At 37.9% G+C, this 13,800-nt stretch overlaps 2 protein-coding genes across 2 annotated transcripts; both read left to right on the forward strand.

The window, feature by feature from the left end:
- Window positions 1-725: 725 nt before the first annotated feature.
- chkb (choline kinase beta) lies at window positions 726-10,748 on the forward strand. The gene is made up of 11 exons (XM_079621479.1): window positions 726-1,465; window positions 1,678-1,786; window positions 4,781-4,894; window positions 5,079-5,212; window positions 6,304-6,408; window positions 7,125-7,183; window positions 7,332-7,416; window positions 7,508-7,616; window positions 8,179-8,273; window positions 8,419-8,500; window positions 8,873-10,748. The coding sequence occupies exons 1-11, from the start codon at window positions 1,053-1,055 to the stop codon at window positions 8,927-8,929; spliced, it is 1,362 nt and encodes a 453-aa protein (XP_079477605.1). The 5' UTR covers window positions 726-1,052; the 3' UTR covers window positions 8,930-10,748.
- A 181-nt stretch (window positions 10,749-10,929) lies between these two features.
- LOC307003250 (kelch repeat and BTB domain-containing protein 13) lies at window positions 10,930-13,695 on the forward strand. The gene is made up of 4 exons (XM_079621478.1): window positions 10,930-11,440; window positions 11,529-12,254; window positions 12,809-13,109; window positions 13,218-13,695. Exons 1-4 carry the CDS (start codon window positions 11,174-11,176, stop codon window positions 13,559-13,561), a joined length of 1,638 nt encoding a protein of 545 aa, XP_079477604.1. The 5' UTR covers window positions 10,930-11,173; the 3' UTR covers window positions 13,562-13,695.
- Window positions 13,696-13,800: the final 105 nt, after the last annotated feature.

Below are 13,800 nucleotides of genomic sequence, written 5' to 3' on the forward strand. Positions count from 1 at the left end.
AATAAACATTACAGAATAGTCCTTAATAAATAAAACATAACCTAGATAAATAAAAGAAACTTCGTTTTTAAATCAAATGTAAGCAAATATAATGGCATTTAATAGAAATTCTGTGAATGCCCCTTTCTGAATAATAAAATCATTTTATAGCTTAGGCTACTTCTAAAAAACACTTCTTAGGCTAAAGTGAAATCTATCAATCTATGTTATTTGGACTATCGTATAAAGTCCAGTTACTTTAGTAAACTAATTAATAGATTTTACTGTGACATTGTAGTTTTCAACATATAATATATTGTACTTTTTTTGTACTGTGTGTTAACTTAACTACATTTCCCACAAATTATTGTAGTTGTGTTAGAACTGACCATTCAGCGCCCTGGTTTTAAGGGGGCTGTACTTAGAAATGGGTCGCGTGGCGCAGTATCCAAATCTGATTGGTTAAAAAAAATGTCAATCTTCTAAAGTCTCTCTGCATTCTGCAATGTCAACGCTTGGAATCTTGAAGGTTTGATAGGAACAGTAGGAGATGGGGTTAATGATACTCAGGAAGCAGTGGTACAATATCTTAAAATATAGGGATATATAGTAGGATTTAGTTTTTTTTTTTTTTTTTTTTTTTTTTTTTTTTAATGATATAGTTACAATGTAGCTCATGTTACATACTCCTGTACAGTAGGTGGCGGTATGCACCTTATAGTCATGGTTGCAATCTGCCATTAATCGAAAAGAAGAAGAAGAAGAAGAAGAAGAAGAAGAAGAAGAAGAAGAATGTCAACGCTAGCGGTATTGGGTATTACTTCAGAAGGAAGTAGTGGAAGTTGTAGTGCGGAGATATTTAATTAACAGCCTTTACAGTTTGTTACTACGCAGGTGTAGTTAATGTAACATTTAAGGAAAGGTAAGGTGGAAAAAATAACGTGATTTTTCTGATATTTTTAATCCAACGGCCGTTTCTCTCGCCGTAAACGCAGTTCTGATATCGCGAGCGATTATATGTTTCATTGTGCGCTCGTGACAGTTGTGCATGTGCGTTTATTCAAACTCAATGAATGCTGCTTCTGGGGCGGTTTGGTGTCCTTGGTTATAACGTCAGCGGTTCGGTTCTCTCACACTCGTTAAGGAGCATTGGGTTTCTAGCACGTAAGATTATGAATTCGGGCCAAAAAGTGAATTGCATGAGTGATGTTGCTGGCAATGTAGGCATATGCGTTAAAGATGACGCGGATTCGGGCAGACCTGCTGGCGGAGACTCACTGATGGTGGCCGAAGAGAGACATTCGAGATCCGGCAGTCCGCGCGGCGCTAACGGGGATGATGACTCTGAAGCGGAGTCACACCTGGACGGGCGTAACGTGGATGTGGATCCGGATACTAGAAGGAGGGCGTTCACCTGGTGCCGAGACTTTCTGTCCGGGTCTTGGAAGGCTATATCAGAACATGACTTTCGGATCAAAATAGTAAGGTAATAAACGGGTTATGAAAGTTCATATAAGTAATTAAGATTCTAAATAATCATATGTCCTAAGCAAGAGCATTTTTACCTTGCATAATATCTTTTGATCCATGAAATCAGTAAATCAGTGATCCACTATTTATTCTTATTAAATATCAACCTTATATAAACGGCGTGTGAATAGGCATAAAGTAAGATGCTGCTTTTGTTTGTGCCTGCAGTGGAGGACTCAGTAACCTGCTGTACATGTGCAGTTTACCAAACGATGTTCAGCCTGCCGGCACCGAACCTCGAAGAGTTCTGCTCCGGATCTACGGGGCCATTCTGCAGGTGGGCCACCCTGATCACATTCAGTAGACCAAAAATACAGTTGCAAAAGCAAGCTGATAGGAGTCTATATGGAAGTAAAATAATGCCAAATGTTTTTGAAACAAAAAGCCTGTTGAATTGCACTACTTGAAAAAAATATGCATTGCATTAACCATGCTTGCATTTTAATGCATTGTATTTTAGGACTTGCATTTTTTTATTGCCTCAAATTCAACATGGTTGAATATTTAAGCTGTGAATATTTCAATTCAAAACATTTCAAACACATTTTCATTATTAAAAATTCAATAATCCATATTCACCTTTCATATTTCAATTCCAAAATATTCAAACGGTTTAAAAATACAACCTTTAATATTCAACAGGGAATTTTCAGTCCATTTTATTTCGCTTTAAAAATTCGCTTCCTCAAATTCAGTGGTTAAAATTCGACAGTAAATTCAACATTGACATCCAGGAACTGCAGGAAAAGCAGTAGATTACCGAGCATAATCTCCACCTGCTGTTATTCGGCCTCACCAGCAGGGGGCGCACGCGCGTGTTGTTGACGAAGACGAGAGCAACAGTTCATTCATAAAAACCCGTTTATAGAAATGTAAGTGTATTTGTGATTATTACGAGTGCTGTTTTTACAGCTGAGATTATAATGTTATTCCCCCGATGCTGATGTACAGATCAAATGTTACATTTGAAGTAGACATATATTTCTCTTGGTTGTTTAGTTGCCTTAACATTATATCACTGTGATGCGCTGCAGTAGCCTAGTGTTTCCCTCAATACTTCAGGGTTGCTGGACATATAAAACGCTTAACGTATAGCTTAATGGACTAATAGTGATATAAAAGAGCAAACTCGCACTTTATTGAGAAGGCTGTATAGGTAGCCTACTATATGGCTACGGGCAGCAGACTAAAGATGAACTTAACGCGCAAGGTTTCACGCCAAGTTTCCCTGTGATATATGGCATAAAGTTGGCTTGACATTAGACATTCGCACATTTAGGGACCGTCTCTAAAGTTACACACGACATTGGTACACACGTTTCTAACTTCAATAGCATTGGGAGAGAATGACTTACAGAAAACTGGTAGGTCAGGCATGATACACATGCACACCTTTTATATTTTTGATAAGTTGAAGTTTGCTATTGAAGTTAGAAACGTGTGTAATGTTGAATGTAATTTTAGAGACGGTCCCTAAATGTGCGAAAGTCCAATGTCAAGCCAACTTTATGCAAGTATCCATATGCATAATGCGGGTGGGATATGTCCCACCACTTTCTGCCAGGGTAGATATTGTCCCCACCTCGCAGCACGGATGTACAAACAGCCGAAATAAAACAACTCCAGTTAACCAGCAGAGCATTAATTTAGTTCGTTTGTTAAACAAGAGGCGATCTAGCGCTGAAATGTGTATGAATCAAGTGCTCATTGCCACTGCGATCAGTGGTGCGGATAGAGTATGTGGCTCGCGAACAACTCTTCACTCAGACGCGCTTCAATCAGTTGCGGAGAGGATCTCGTTCCGGTGAAATCACAAAACAAACTGCACACAAAGTGTCCCAGCTTGATATACAACCACTGATAAACATAATCGGTTTTGATGAGGAAAAAAAAACTATGCGGCAGCGGTACGAGTGCGGATTCGAACCCAGAACTTCTGACCCTCATGGCTAAAGTTCTACCACTCGACCATTAAAGTAGCCTACATTTGTATTTTAAGTTGGATCTATTCATGTAAAAATTCCATAGGAAAATTCTCGGCACTGACAACATATTAGATCTCATTAAACGACAAATGAAACCCAATGTAGACCTAGGCCACTATATTTTTGATAGCTGGATAATATAGAAAATATAGCATATGTGAAAGCACTATAGCGCGTGCTGCTCCAGTAGGCTACCGCACACGCACTGCAACACGCACCGCAAACGCACTGCAAACGGAGTATGTGTGAAACGGGCGTTACTGTACACATCTGATTTATGATTTATTATTGTATTAGCAAAACACACACACAAACAAACTGCGTGAAACTTTGCGCGTTAAATTCATATGATTCTGAGTCCGTCTGCTGCCCGTAACCACATAGTAGGCCTACTTACAGCCTAAAGTGCGAGTTTGGTCTTTTATATCTACTAGTCCACGCTACGTTGAGCGTTTTATATGTCCAGCAACCCTGAAGTATTGAGGGAAACACTAGGCTACTGCAGCGCATCACAGTGATATAATGTTAAGGCAACTAAACAACCAAGATAAATATATGTCTACTTCAAATGTAACATTTGATCTGTACATCAGCATCGGGGGAATAACATTATAATCTCAGCTGTAAAAACAGCACTCGTAATAATCACAAATACACTTACATTTCTATAAACGGGTTTTTATGAATGAACTGTTGCTCTCGTCTTCGTCAACAACACGCGCGTGCGCCCCCTGCTGGTGAGGCCGAATAACAGCAGGTGGAGATTATGCTCGGTAATCTACTGCTTTTCCTGCAGTTCCTGGATGTCAATGTTGAATTTACTGTCGAATTTTAACCACTGAATTTGAGGAAGCGAATTTTTAAAGCGAAATAAAATGGACTGAAAATTCCCTGTTGAATATTAAAGGTTGTATTTTTAAACCGTTTGAATATTTTGGAATTGAAATATGAAAGGTGAATATGGATTATTGAATTTTTAATAATGAAAATGTGTTTGAAATGTTTTGAATTGAAATATTCACAGCTTAAATATTCAACCATGTTGAATTTGAGGCAATAAAAAAATGCAAGTCCTAAAATACAATGCATTAAAATGCAAGCATGGTTAATGCAATGCATATTTTTTTCAAGTAGTGCAATTCAACAGGCTTTTTGTTTCAAAAACATTTGGCATTATTTTACTTCCATAAGTCTATATCTTAGGCAAGATCTTTATAGCCCAATGTTGTCGTTTCACTGTTATATAAATAATGGATATCTAATCATTTGTTCATATGCACACACAGGGAGTGGATTCTCTTGTTTTGGAAAGTGTGATGTTTGCCATTTTAGCAGAGAGAGAGTTGGGCCCACGCCTCTATGGCATTTTCCCAGAAGGCCGTCTTGAGCAGTACTTGCCTGTGAGTCTTACACCAAAATCCCAGATCCTATATGTTTTAAAATGAATCTTTAAACACAGCAACACAGAATAATGCAGTCATTCTATGGAGTGATTTTCAAACCTTAATCATAGATCAAACATTTTATATTCTACATATTTCTGCATTGTAAGAGTAATAAGTCAGATCTGTGTCTTTTCCACAGAGTGATCGTTTGCGTACAGAGCAGTTGGGGTTCCCAGAGATCTCGGCTGAAATAGCCAGTAAGGTGGCACGATTCCACGGCATGGAGATGCCATTCAACAAGGAACCCAAATGGCTGTTTGCAACCATTGACAGGTAAACGTCTTAGGGCCTGGTTTACTTCATAAGTATACAGAAAGACACATTCAGCGTGTGCGACTTTGTGCGACTAGTGGACTTTGTTTTCACACGCTCAAGTGACTTTGAGCTTAACTATCTGTTTGGCTGATTTGGGAAAGATGTTTTAAACCGACATATTTAGTTGGAATTTTAACACTGAAAATCAACACTTTAAATTGTTAGTTTACCTGAAGAATAACAAAAAATGCCATAGAAAATTGTATTAAGCTAATGGAAGAAATTTGTTTTAAAGGGCTCTGTTTAAGTTTTGGTTCTTTAAAGCCTGCCTTCCACAAAGCGTTGTCTTCTTTGATTGGTCAGCCAGACACAGTCTGTTGTAATTGTTGCAACAGTAACATAATCATATAAGGTCAAGCCCAAGTCCGATAATGACAGTCAAAAAGAAGCTAATCGACCCGAATCAACTTTGCAAGCAGATTCTTTATTTGAGGTATTTTTAGGTCATTCTTTATTTTAAACCTGTAACATTTCAGATGTGATATTATAACTGTCCTTTCTGTACATCACAGTAAAAACTGAATGTCCATATAACACACTGCCCTGCATCAAACTGCATGGGTTGTTAGAAAAATGGTGAAAACGCAACAAAAGGTTGTGGTTGCACTGCTGAGGAATAGTGTCAGAAATTAATTTTAACCACTGATTCTTTAAATCCTTTGCCTTTTGGAAGTCCATGTGATGTTTTGCCCTCGCAGTGAAAAAAAGACTATTTGCTTGACATAGTGATAAACTCTTCCTGGCCTTATAACTACCTTTGTTTGAGGGCGAGCCAAAGCAGGCAAGCATATTCAATTGTGTTACATAGTGACGTCACCACGTTATGAAAATTATAGCAGGAGTACAGACTAATACAATTGTTTAACAGCTATATTACACACTAAAGGAAAGGTAAAAATGAAAAAAAAAAAAAAAAGCATAACATTTGACAAATTCTATTTAAATTAAGCAGATCGTGGTTTATTATGTTTGCTGTATACTGTATTTTTAAATTGGGATCAGTTTTAAATGGCTGTTTATGTTAAATTATTGTTTTTCCTCCTGAACAGGTACATGGAGCAAGTTAAAACAATCAAATTTGTGCGTGAAGCTCACATTAAGAAATTTAACAAGCTGATGAAGTATGATCTTCCTGCAGAACTGGAGAGTCTGAGGTGAGAAAGATGACTTGTGAATAGAAAGAGCAGAGAGGTTGAATGAAAAGCATTTTGTGATATTATACTTCCAGTTAACAGTAAACGGCCAAGATCATTGAATGCATAAATCATCTAAAAGTTTCCCGTTCTAAAAGTTTGAATTTATTATTGTTATCAATGTTGAAAACAGCCATTCTGCATAATATTTTTGTGGAAACATTTATAATAAAAAAAAAATCCGCATTTTTAGTGAATAGAGAGTTAAAAAGAGCAGCATTTTTTTGAAATGGAAATCTTTTGTATAATTATTAATATCTTTACTATCACTTTTGATCAACTAAATGCATCCTTGCTGAACAAAAGTATTAATTTCTTTCAAAGAGAAAAAAAAATCTTACCGACCCCAAACATTTGAAGTTGAACGGCTTTGTTGTATGCCAGCACCCTTAGCCCAGTTCCAGGCATCACTGATTAGGCACACTTACAGGAAGCTGCATTCTGTGCATACTCAGCTTGCTTTGTCAATCACACACACGCCCGCGTGATTGTGTAACTTTTATCTGAATGAAATGCTTACCTACTGCTCTGTATGTGTGTGTGTGTGTTCCTGCCCATTGCTGCACTTTTTGTTCAACAGGCTTTTAAACACTGAAAACAATCATTTTAAAAGCAGGTTTATAAGAGCAATGTGAAAAAGGTAGCACTTAATCATGTGCCGTCTCTCTCTCTGTCAGGTCACTGCTGGCAGCTACTCCCTCTCCCGTCGTGTTCTGCCATAATGATGTACAGGAAGGTAAAATATTGCACATTTGCATTAATACACGCATACTGGTGTCCTGTCTAATCTGGTAATCTGATACGGGTCTATCAGTCACTGTTACGCTGTACCATTATGCAACATATCTGCCCTTTCACCTATAAAATCATACTCTGTTTTTCAGGGAATATCCTCATGTTGGATGGGCGAGAGAATTCATCTGACAAACTAATGCTTATTGATTTTGAATACAGCAGCTATAACTACAGGTAAATCTACCATATATAGCACACATCTGCATACTACTTTATGATAAATGCAGCTCTAAAGAACTCTGATTTTGGTCTGTTTTGGGTGCAGAGGTTTTGATTTTGGGAATCATTTCTGTGAATGGATATATGACTACACATATGACCAGTGGCCCTTCTACAAGGCAAAGGTGGAGAATTATCCTGACAGACAACAGCAGGTGAGTCACTTGTGTATGTAATGTAATGTTATCCAATATATTAAGGAATCATAGCGGAATCATGGGGACATAGCAGTGTGAAAAAAAACAAGCCTTAGAATGATTCTATGCCAGATTTTTTTTTCGTCTATTTTTTTTTTTTGCACACACAGTACAGAATCATCACAAATTATATAATTGACATTAGTTTGTTGCTTGATATTTGTCCACCTTTGTCAAGTAGTTGTAAGAAATACATTGTGTTGGACATGATGTGGATATCATTTTGTGACTCTACCATCTAGTGGAATGTTTTGGAACTGACGTGACAAAAAAAAAGTGTGTCAGGTTATCACACTAACTTTTACATGCAGAGTCCAGCAGCCTGACTCGCACACAATTAATAGTTAACAGCATAATATTTAATTGTCCAAGATTTTAATCCTCACGCAAAGTCATTAGAAATTAGCCAAATTGTGTCATGAAGCAGGGGACAATGGCAGTCCTTTTTAAATATCTGTAATGCGTTAAAAAAAGATATTCCTTTCCTATAGATAGAGTTATAAGAGTCTTTGTTTTTCAGTTACATTTTATCAGACACTATCTGTCAGAAAAGGGGGGAACTGCACCTGCAGACCAAGCCAGGATAGAGGAGCACATGATCATTGAGGCGAACCGGTATGAAACAAATTTACTATCAAACGTTTGTTGACATAACCTGAACATCACTGTGTACCGTTTGATGAATGTTCCCCTCCACCTAGTAACCTCTCTATCTGTTTGTCTTCCAATCTCTCAAAAAAAATCACACCCGCACAAACAGGTTTGCCCTTGCGTCTCATTTCCTTTGGGGTCTGTGGTCCATTATTCAAGCCAAGATCTCCAAAATCGAGTTTGGATACATGGTAACATATACAAATTGTATCACAACACACAGATTATAAACCTCATAAACATTTTTCTAATCCTTGTATGATGATTTATTTAGGACTGTCAATGTATTTAAATTTTACTCACATTAATTGCATATCAGTGGTGACCAGTAAATCACCTAAAAATATAAATATTCACTTATACAAAATTGTAGTTCATGTACCATAAATGGATAAGTAATCCTCGATTCTGAGAGCTCAATCAAACAGCATCATAGTTATGTATACAGTAAACATAGCAGTGTGTACAGAGCAAATCCCCTCTGTTCGTCACTGATCTGAAGCCATGTGAAACTTCACCTCATTTCTGTCTCTATCTCTTTCTGTTTCTGTTTTTCTCTGAAGGACTACGCACAGCACAGGTTTGACACATACTTCAAACAGAAGAAGCTCATTTCCTAAATGGCACTCACAGAGTGTGCTTCAGGATCTCATTTTGCATCACCTACTGTTTAGTTTTTTTTTTTTTTTTAACCATTCAAGGAAGGGCACAGTACAAAACGATTAAGACTGTTAAAGAACGGTTAAACCTGGGGAACATTCTAATTATTATATTATGAAAAAGTCCAAAGATATCCTGCCTTAAACTCATAGGGCTTTATATTTGTTTTGTCCCTTCCCCTTCCATTTGTCCCTTGAAGTTACAAATGATCTGCAACTTGGTAAAAAAAAATGGTTTGATTAAAACCTAGATATAATTCATTCACTGTTGGTGCCACTTAATTGTACAAGGCAAACTGTAAATTCATTTTGTCAGTTTATTTATAATCTAGCTGCATTTTTAAAAATATTTTATGTGTTTACATTTGATCTAACATATATGTGGTCAACATCATCTATTAAGAATCAATCTGTCCATCATTAGTACTGTGTAAACCACAGGGTCCAAATTATGTCTCTGTGTCCTCGTTTCATATACTACCGTTTGTTTGTCCCGTCAAGTTAAGAAACGGTGTAGTAGCTTGTTTATTCGTCCTCCCCCAGAATTGTAAAATATTACGAAATCATGTTGCATATTTATATACTGTGAAATACATTGTACATCTTTTTTTTTTTTAACTCAGGAGTCCATGATCATTTCTGAATGTCACTTAAGCTGCTACTGTTTCTTTGTCATGATTTTGAATGGCTGTATTTCATATACCAATTTCAGCTGAAAAAAATTATAATTGGAAATAATTGTTTTGAGCTTTGCTTTTTTGTGTTTAACTTTTAATTGTCACTTTTTAATTGTTAAATCTCTGCTTTGTCATATTAATATGTATCAATAACTAAACAACCATCTTGTATACATTTGTATATAGGTTTAAATGCAGTGTGAACTGCACATTAAGGAATAAGAAAGTGTAAGTACTAAACTGACAAATGCCTTTGTCATGTTTCTAAACACAAAGTTCTTGTAACTGCTGATGTGTTTATCCGTTTTAATTGTTTTATCCTTATTTATGTTTTACTTGTCCAAAGCAAGTATACTTTATTCAGTTCAACCAAATGGTAAATTTATCTCTGTTTGAGTCTTCAATCAAAAATTGGTGGCAGAAAAACACAAATGCAGGATAGTATCATTATACAGTGAATTGAAGGGATCACCGTCATCTTAAAAATAACTTTGTTAGAATCATATTGGGAGTGTTTGAATTGACAAACTTATGCTATTGTGTTTTTCGTTGTCCATAAACTAATTTATCTGTATTATTTTCACTCATGTAGTAAACTTATGCAACATTGAGGTACCATGAGAGTATTAGGCTTGGCCACTTTCACGTGCTCCTTCTATCATTGTGGATATTGAATCTGTAATTTGTAATATTGAGTTGAGAAGCAATAGCACTGTAAAAACAAATGTTAAATTCTATAATTGCTTTAGCTAATCTAAGTTACATTTTAGACTTGTCTCTATATTTCTGTTTGTTCCTTTGCACTGCAGTTATCCATTAATTTTGCTCATTAAAAAAACATGCAGACATTGGTGTGATTGTCATATTCAAAATTGATGGCGGTATCATAAAGGTTAAAGATCAGAGCTGTTAGCAAAAGGGTTATGTATACAATTTCAAGTACTGGTGACCTACGAATTGTAGAGATGTATTGGCTTTGTTAGTGTCTGCCATAATATGTCATATCTTGCATACAATATATTGTTAAAATAATGCACTATTCAAACCGCTTCTAAATATTTGAGAAATGTACCAGTTCAAAAATAATAAAAAAATTGCGTTTGAATAAAAAAAACATGAATATGTGTGTGTATGTATGTATATATATTGTACATTATATTGTAATCCAGCATCATCAGTTCCCAACATGGTTCAAGTGTTGTGTAATTCAGTAGACTGAACAGAGTGGCCCACCAGATTTTGTTTCCTGTTCCAGCGATTCCTTAAAATAGCTCTACTGCTTTTGCTCTGGCACACGGGCGCCATATTGAGCCTTGAAAACAACCATGCATGTTCTACCAAAAAAAGCAGGCTGGATTTTTCCTCCATCCACCATGGAATGACATGTCATTGGCTGGGATTGTGAGTCAGATTTTCTTTAGAATCATAGACTAGAATAGTTCCAAATGCAATAGTTTAATTGAAATTTAAGAGGTATACAAAATCTGTAAATCCTACAACTATCAGAGTATTCTACCTAAATGGGAACATGGCTAATCTATGGCAGATAATAGTTGTGGCCTTAATGTATTTTTGCACATGGATAAAAAGACGTTTAGAACAGATACAGAGGTTTTTGTGCTTCAAACGTAGTTTAAACTGGGTTCAGTTTGGACAAGCAGGTTATGATGTTTTTGAAGAGAAGTCTGATAACCTACAGTCAGATGTTTGGAGAACAAATCAAGACTACAGAACCTATCGGCACCAGAGCAACGGACCAATGGTGACGGTGCAAACCAGCACACATACTTTCCATGTGAGTATCTACATAAGCAAACATAACCATCAGACTGTAAAAATCGTGGCCCACAAATGCAAGATGTCTTGCTTCTTGACACTTCCAGGTGGATCTGGAGAAGCTTGCAGATTGCAGTGAGTATTTCAAGGCTCTGTCCCACTCCTCCATGAGAGAGACATCTGAACGGCTGGTGCACCTTGGACATGTTCCCTCTCCAATCTTCCACAACCTTCTAGAATTTTGCTTTCGACAGCGGTTATGTGTTCCTGAAGATCTCCTTGGGGAACACCTACGGGTAAGCACATACCTGTTGGCTTCTGGGTTCACAGATTATCTGCTGATGGCCCTCTCTCAGGCCCTGACCGAGGGCACCTGCTTGGGCTATCTACAGCTGGCTGAGGAACTCTGCTGTGTGGAGCTCCAAGTGACTGTCCTAACCTACCTGAGCAAGTATCTGCTGGAGCTTCCACACCTGAGCAAGGGATTGGAACCACACCATAAAGTGGAGCTTCTCACATTAAGGTCAAAGGGAAGTCCACACTTATGCTGCTTGAGAAAAGAGAACTTGACATCAAGGAATGACCTGGAAACCGAGGCTGCTCGAAGACTCTTTAGGCTGGAGGAAGATGGGAATGATGGGAAATGGAGTTCTCCCACAGATTTGCCTTTTTGTGCGGATAAGTGGTGCTTCACCACAGCGGTTCTCTATAATTACCTCTATCTCATAGGGGGTTATAGAAACCGTGTAAAGAAGGGTTATGAATTCAAGATGGCTTCTTTCCGGTACAACCCTTTTACCAATCAATGGGTATCAACAGCTCCTCTGATTAAGGTATGAACTTTAGAACATTTGCATACCATAGAATAAATGTCAATATATTTGCCAATGATACTCATCTACTCTTAAGGTTTCAAGGTGGTATAAGTAGTTGACCAGCTGAATTTAATAATTCGTTACATTTATATAGCGCTTTTTCTGAGACCTCAAAGCGCTTTACATAGTAGGGGGGGGGGATCTCCTCAACCACCACCAATGTGCAGCATCCACTTGGATGATGCGGCGGCAGCCATATTGCGCCAGAACGCCCACCACACACCAGCTTACTGGTGGAGAGGAGACAGTGATGAAGCCAATCAGTATATCTACTAACTAGCTAGCTTTCAAGCTGGTTAGGTCCAACAGACCACCTTTGACCAGCAGCAAACTGGTTTATCATGTTCCAACTTTATATCCTAAAGATAGTATAGGGAAGCATGGGTAGATTTCTGTCTGGACCTGATTGTTCTTAAAGATCTCATTCCCAAAACCCAAGTTTCACTTCTAAGTATCAGAAATACATGAATAAAGGTCAAATTTCAAATGTGACTATCCATGATCCCTCTCAGCATAGGCGTCACTTCAGTGCAGCAGTGTGTGAAGGGAGAATATTTGCTGTGGGCGGCTGGTATCTGGATTCCCTTGTGACTCCCGATTCCAGCACAAGTGTCTACACTGCTGTGGAGAGATATGATCCCTGGATGGACACCTGGGCATTCGTTTCCTCTCTCCCTCTGACGGACTTCCAGTTCAGCCTGTCCCTTTCCCATGATTCCCCACTCACAACCAGCCTGGGACACTGCCTCTATGTACTGGGGAACATCCAGAGAACCGGAGAGAAACTGGTGCTGCGTTACGATTCAAGACAAGGTACAACTGTAGCCTATTAAAGATAGGTTTGGACAACATTCAGGGTTTATCTATGAGCTGTTGCCACTGATAAGCATTTAGAAAGTAGACTCTTTCTCTTCCTCTCAGATTGCTGGTGTGAACTGCTCCCCACTCTAACCCGCACCAATGCAGAGCTCCCCATCTTGCACTTCCTGGGTGCTAGCAAAAGTCAGTTGGTTGTAATTGGTGGGAACAATTCTAATACCATGGTGACATCTTTCTGCGTGGACTCTCAGAAGTGGGGCCGTGTAAGGGCAATGGAGAAGACCACTTTAATCGGCCAGGGCACCATTCTGAATAACGAGGTCTACATGTCAGGGACGAAGGACAATGCTGTAGTTAAACTGAACCTGGATTCCCTGTCTCTCTGTTCTCTTCCTTCACTTCCTTTCTCTACTTGCTATGAGAGCATTTTCCACCTCTACATTTGACCTTAAAATTGCAATAAAATATAACAACAATATTTCTCAAATCTCTCTGTAATAATAACACAATTAGTCTTGCTTGCTAAGACATGACTATTGCTTTTGTACATATTTTGGATTAAAGTTTTTCAGATTTTTTTTTTTTTGTGTGTGCATGTAAATCGTCCTTAGCTGTTCATGCTGAAATCTTGCCGCTTGTTGAGGAGAGGCATGCTATTACTTTACTAGGTAATACAAATTATGAT

This window comes from Phoxinus phoxinus (assembly GCF_949152265.1).
Source record: "Phoxinus phoxinus genome assembly, chromosome: 8".
Lineage (NCBI taxonomy): Eukaryota > Metazoa > Chordata > Actinopteri > Cypriniformes > Leuciscidae > Phoxinus > Phoxinus phoxinus.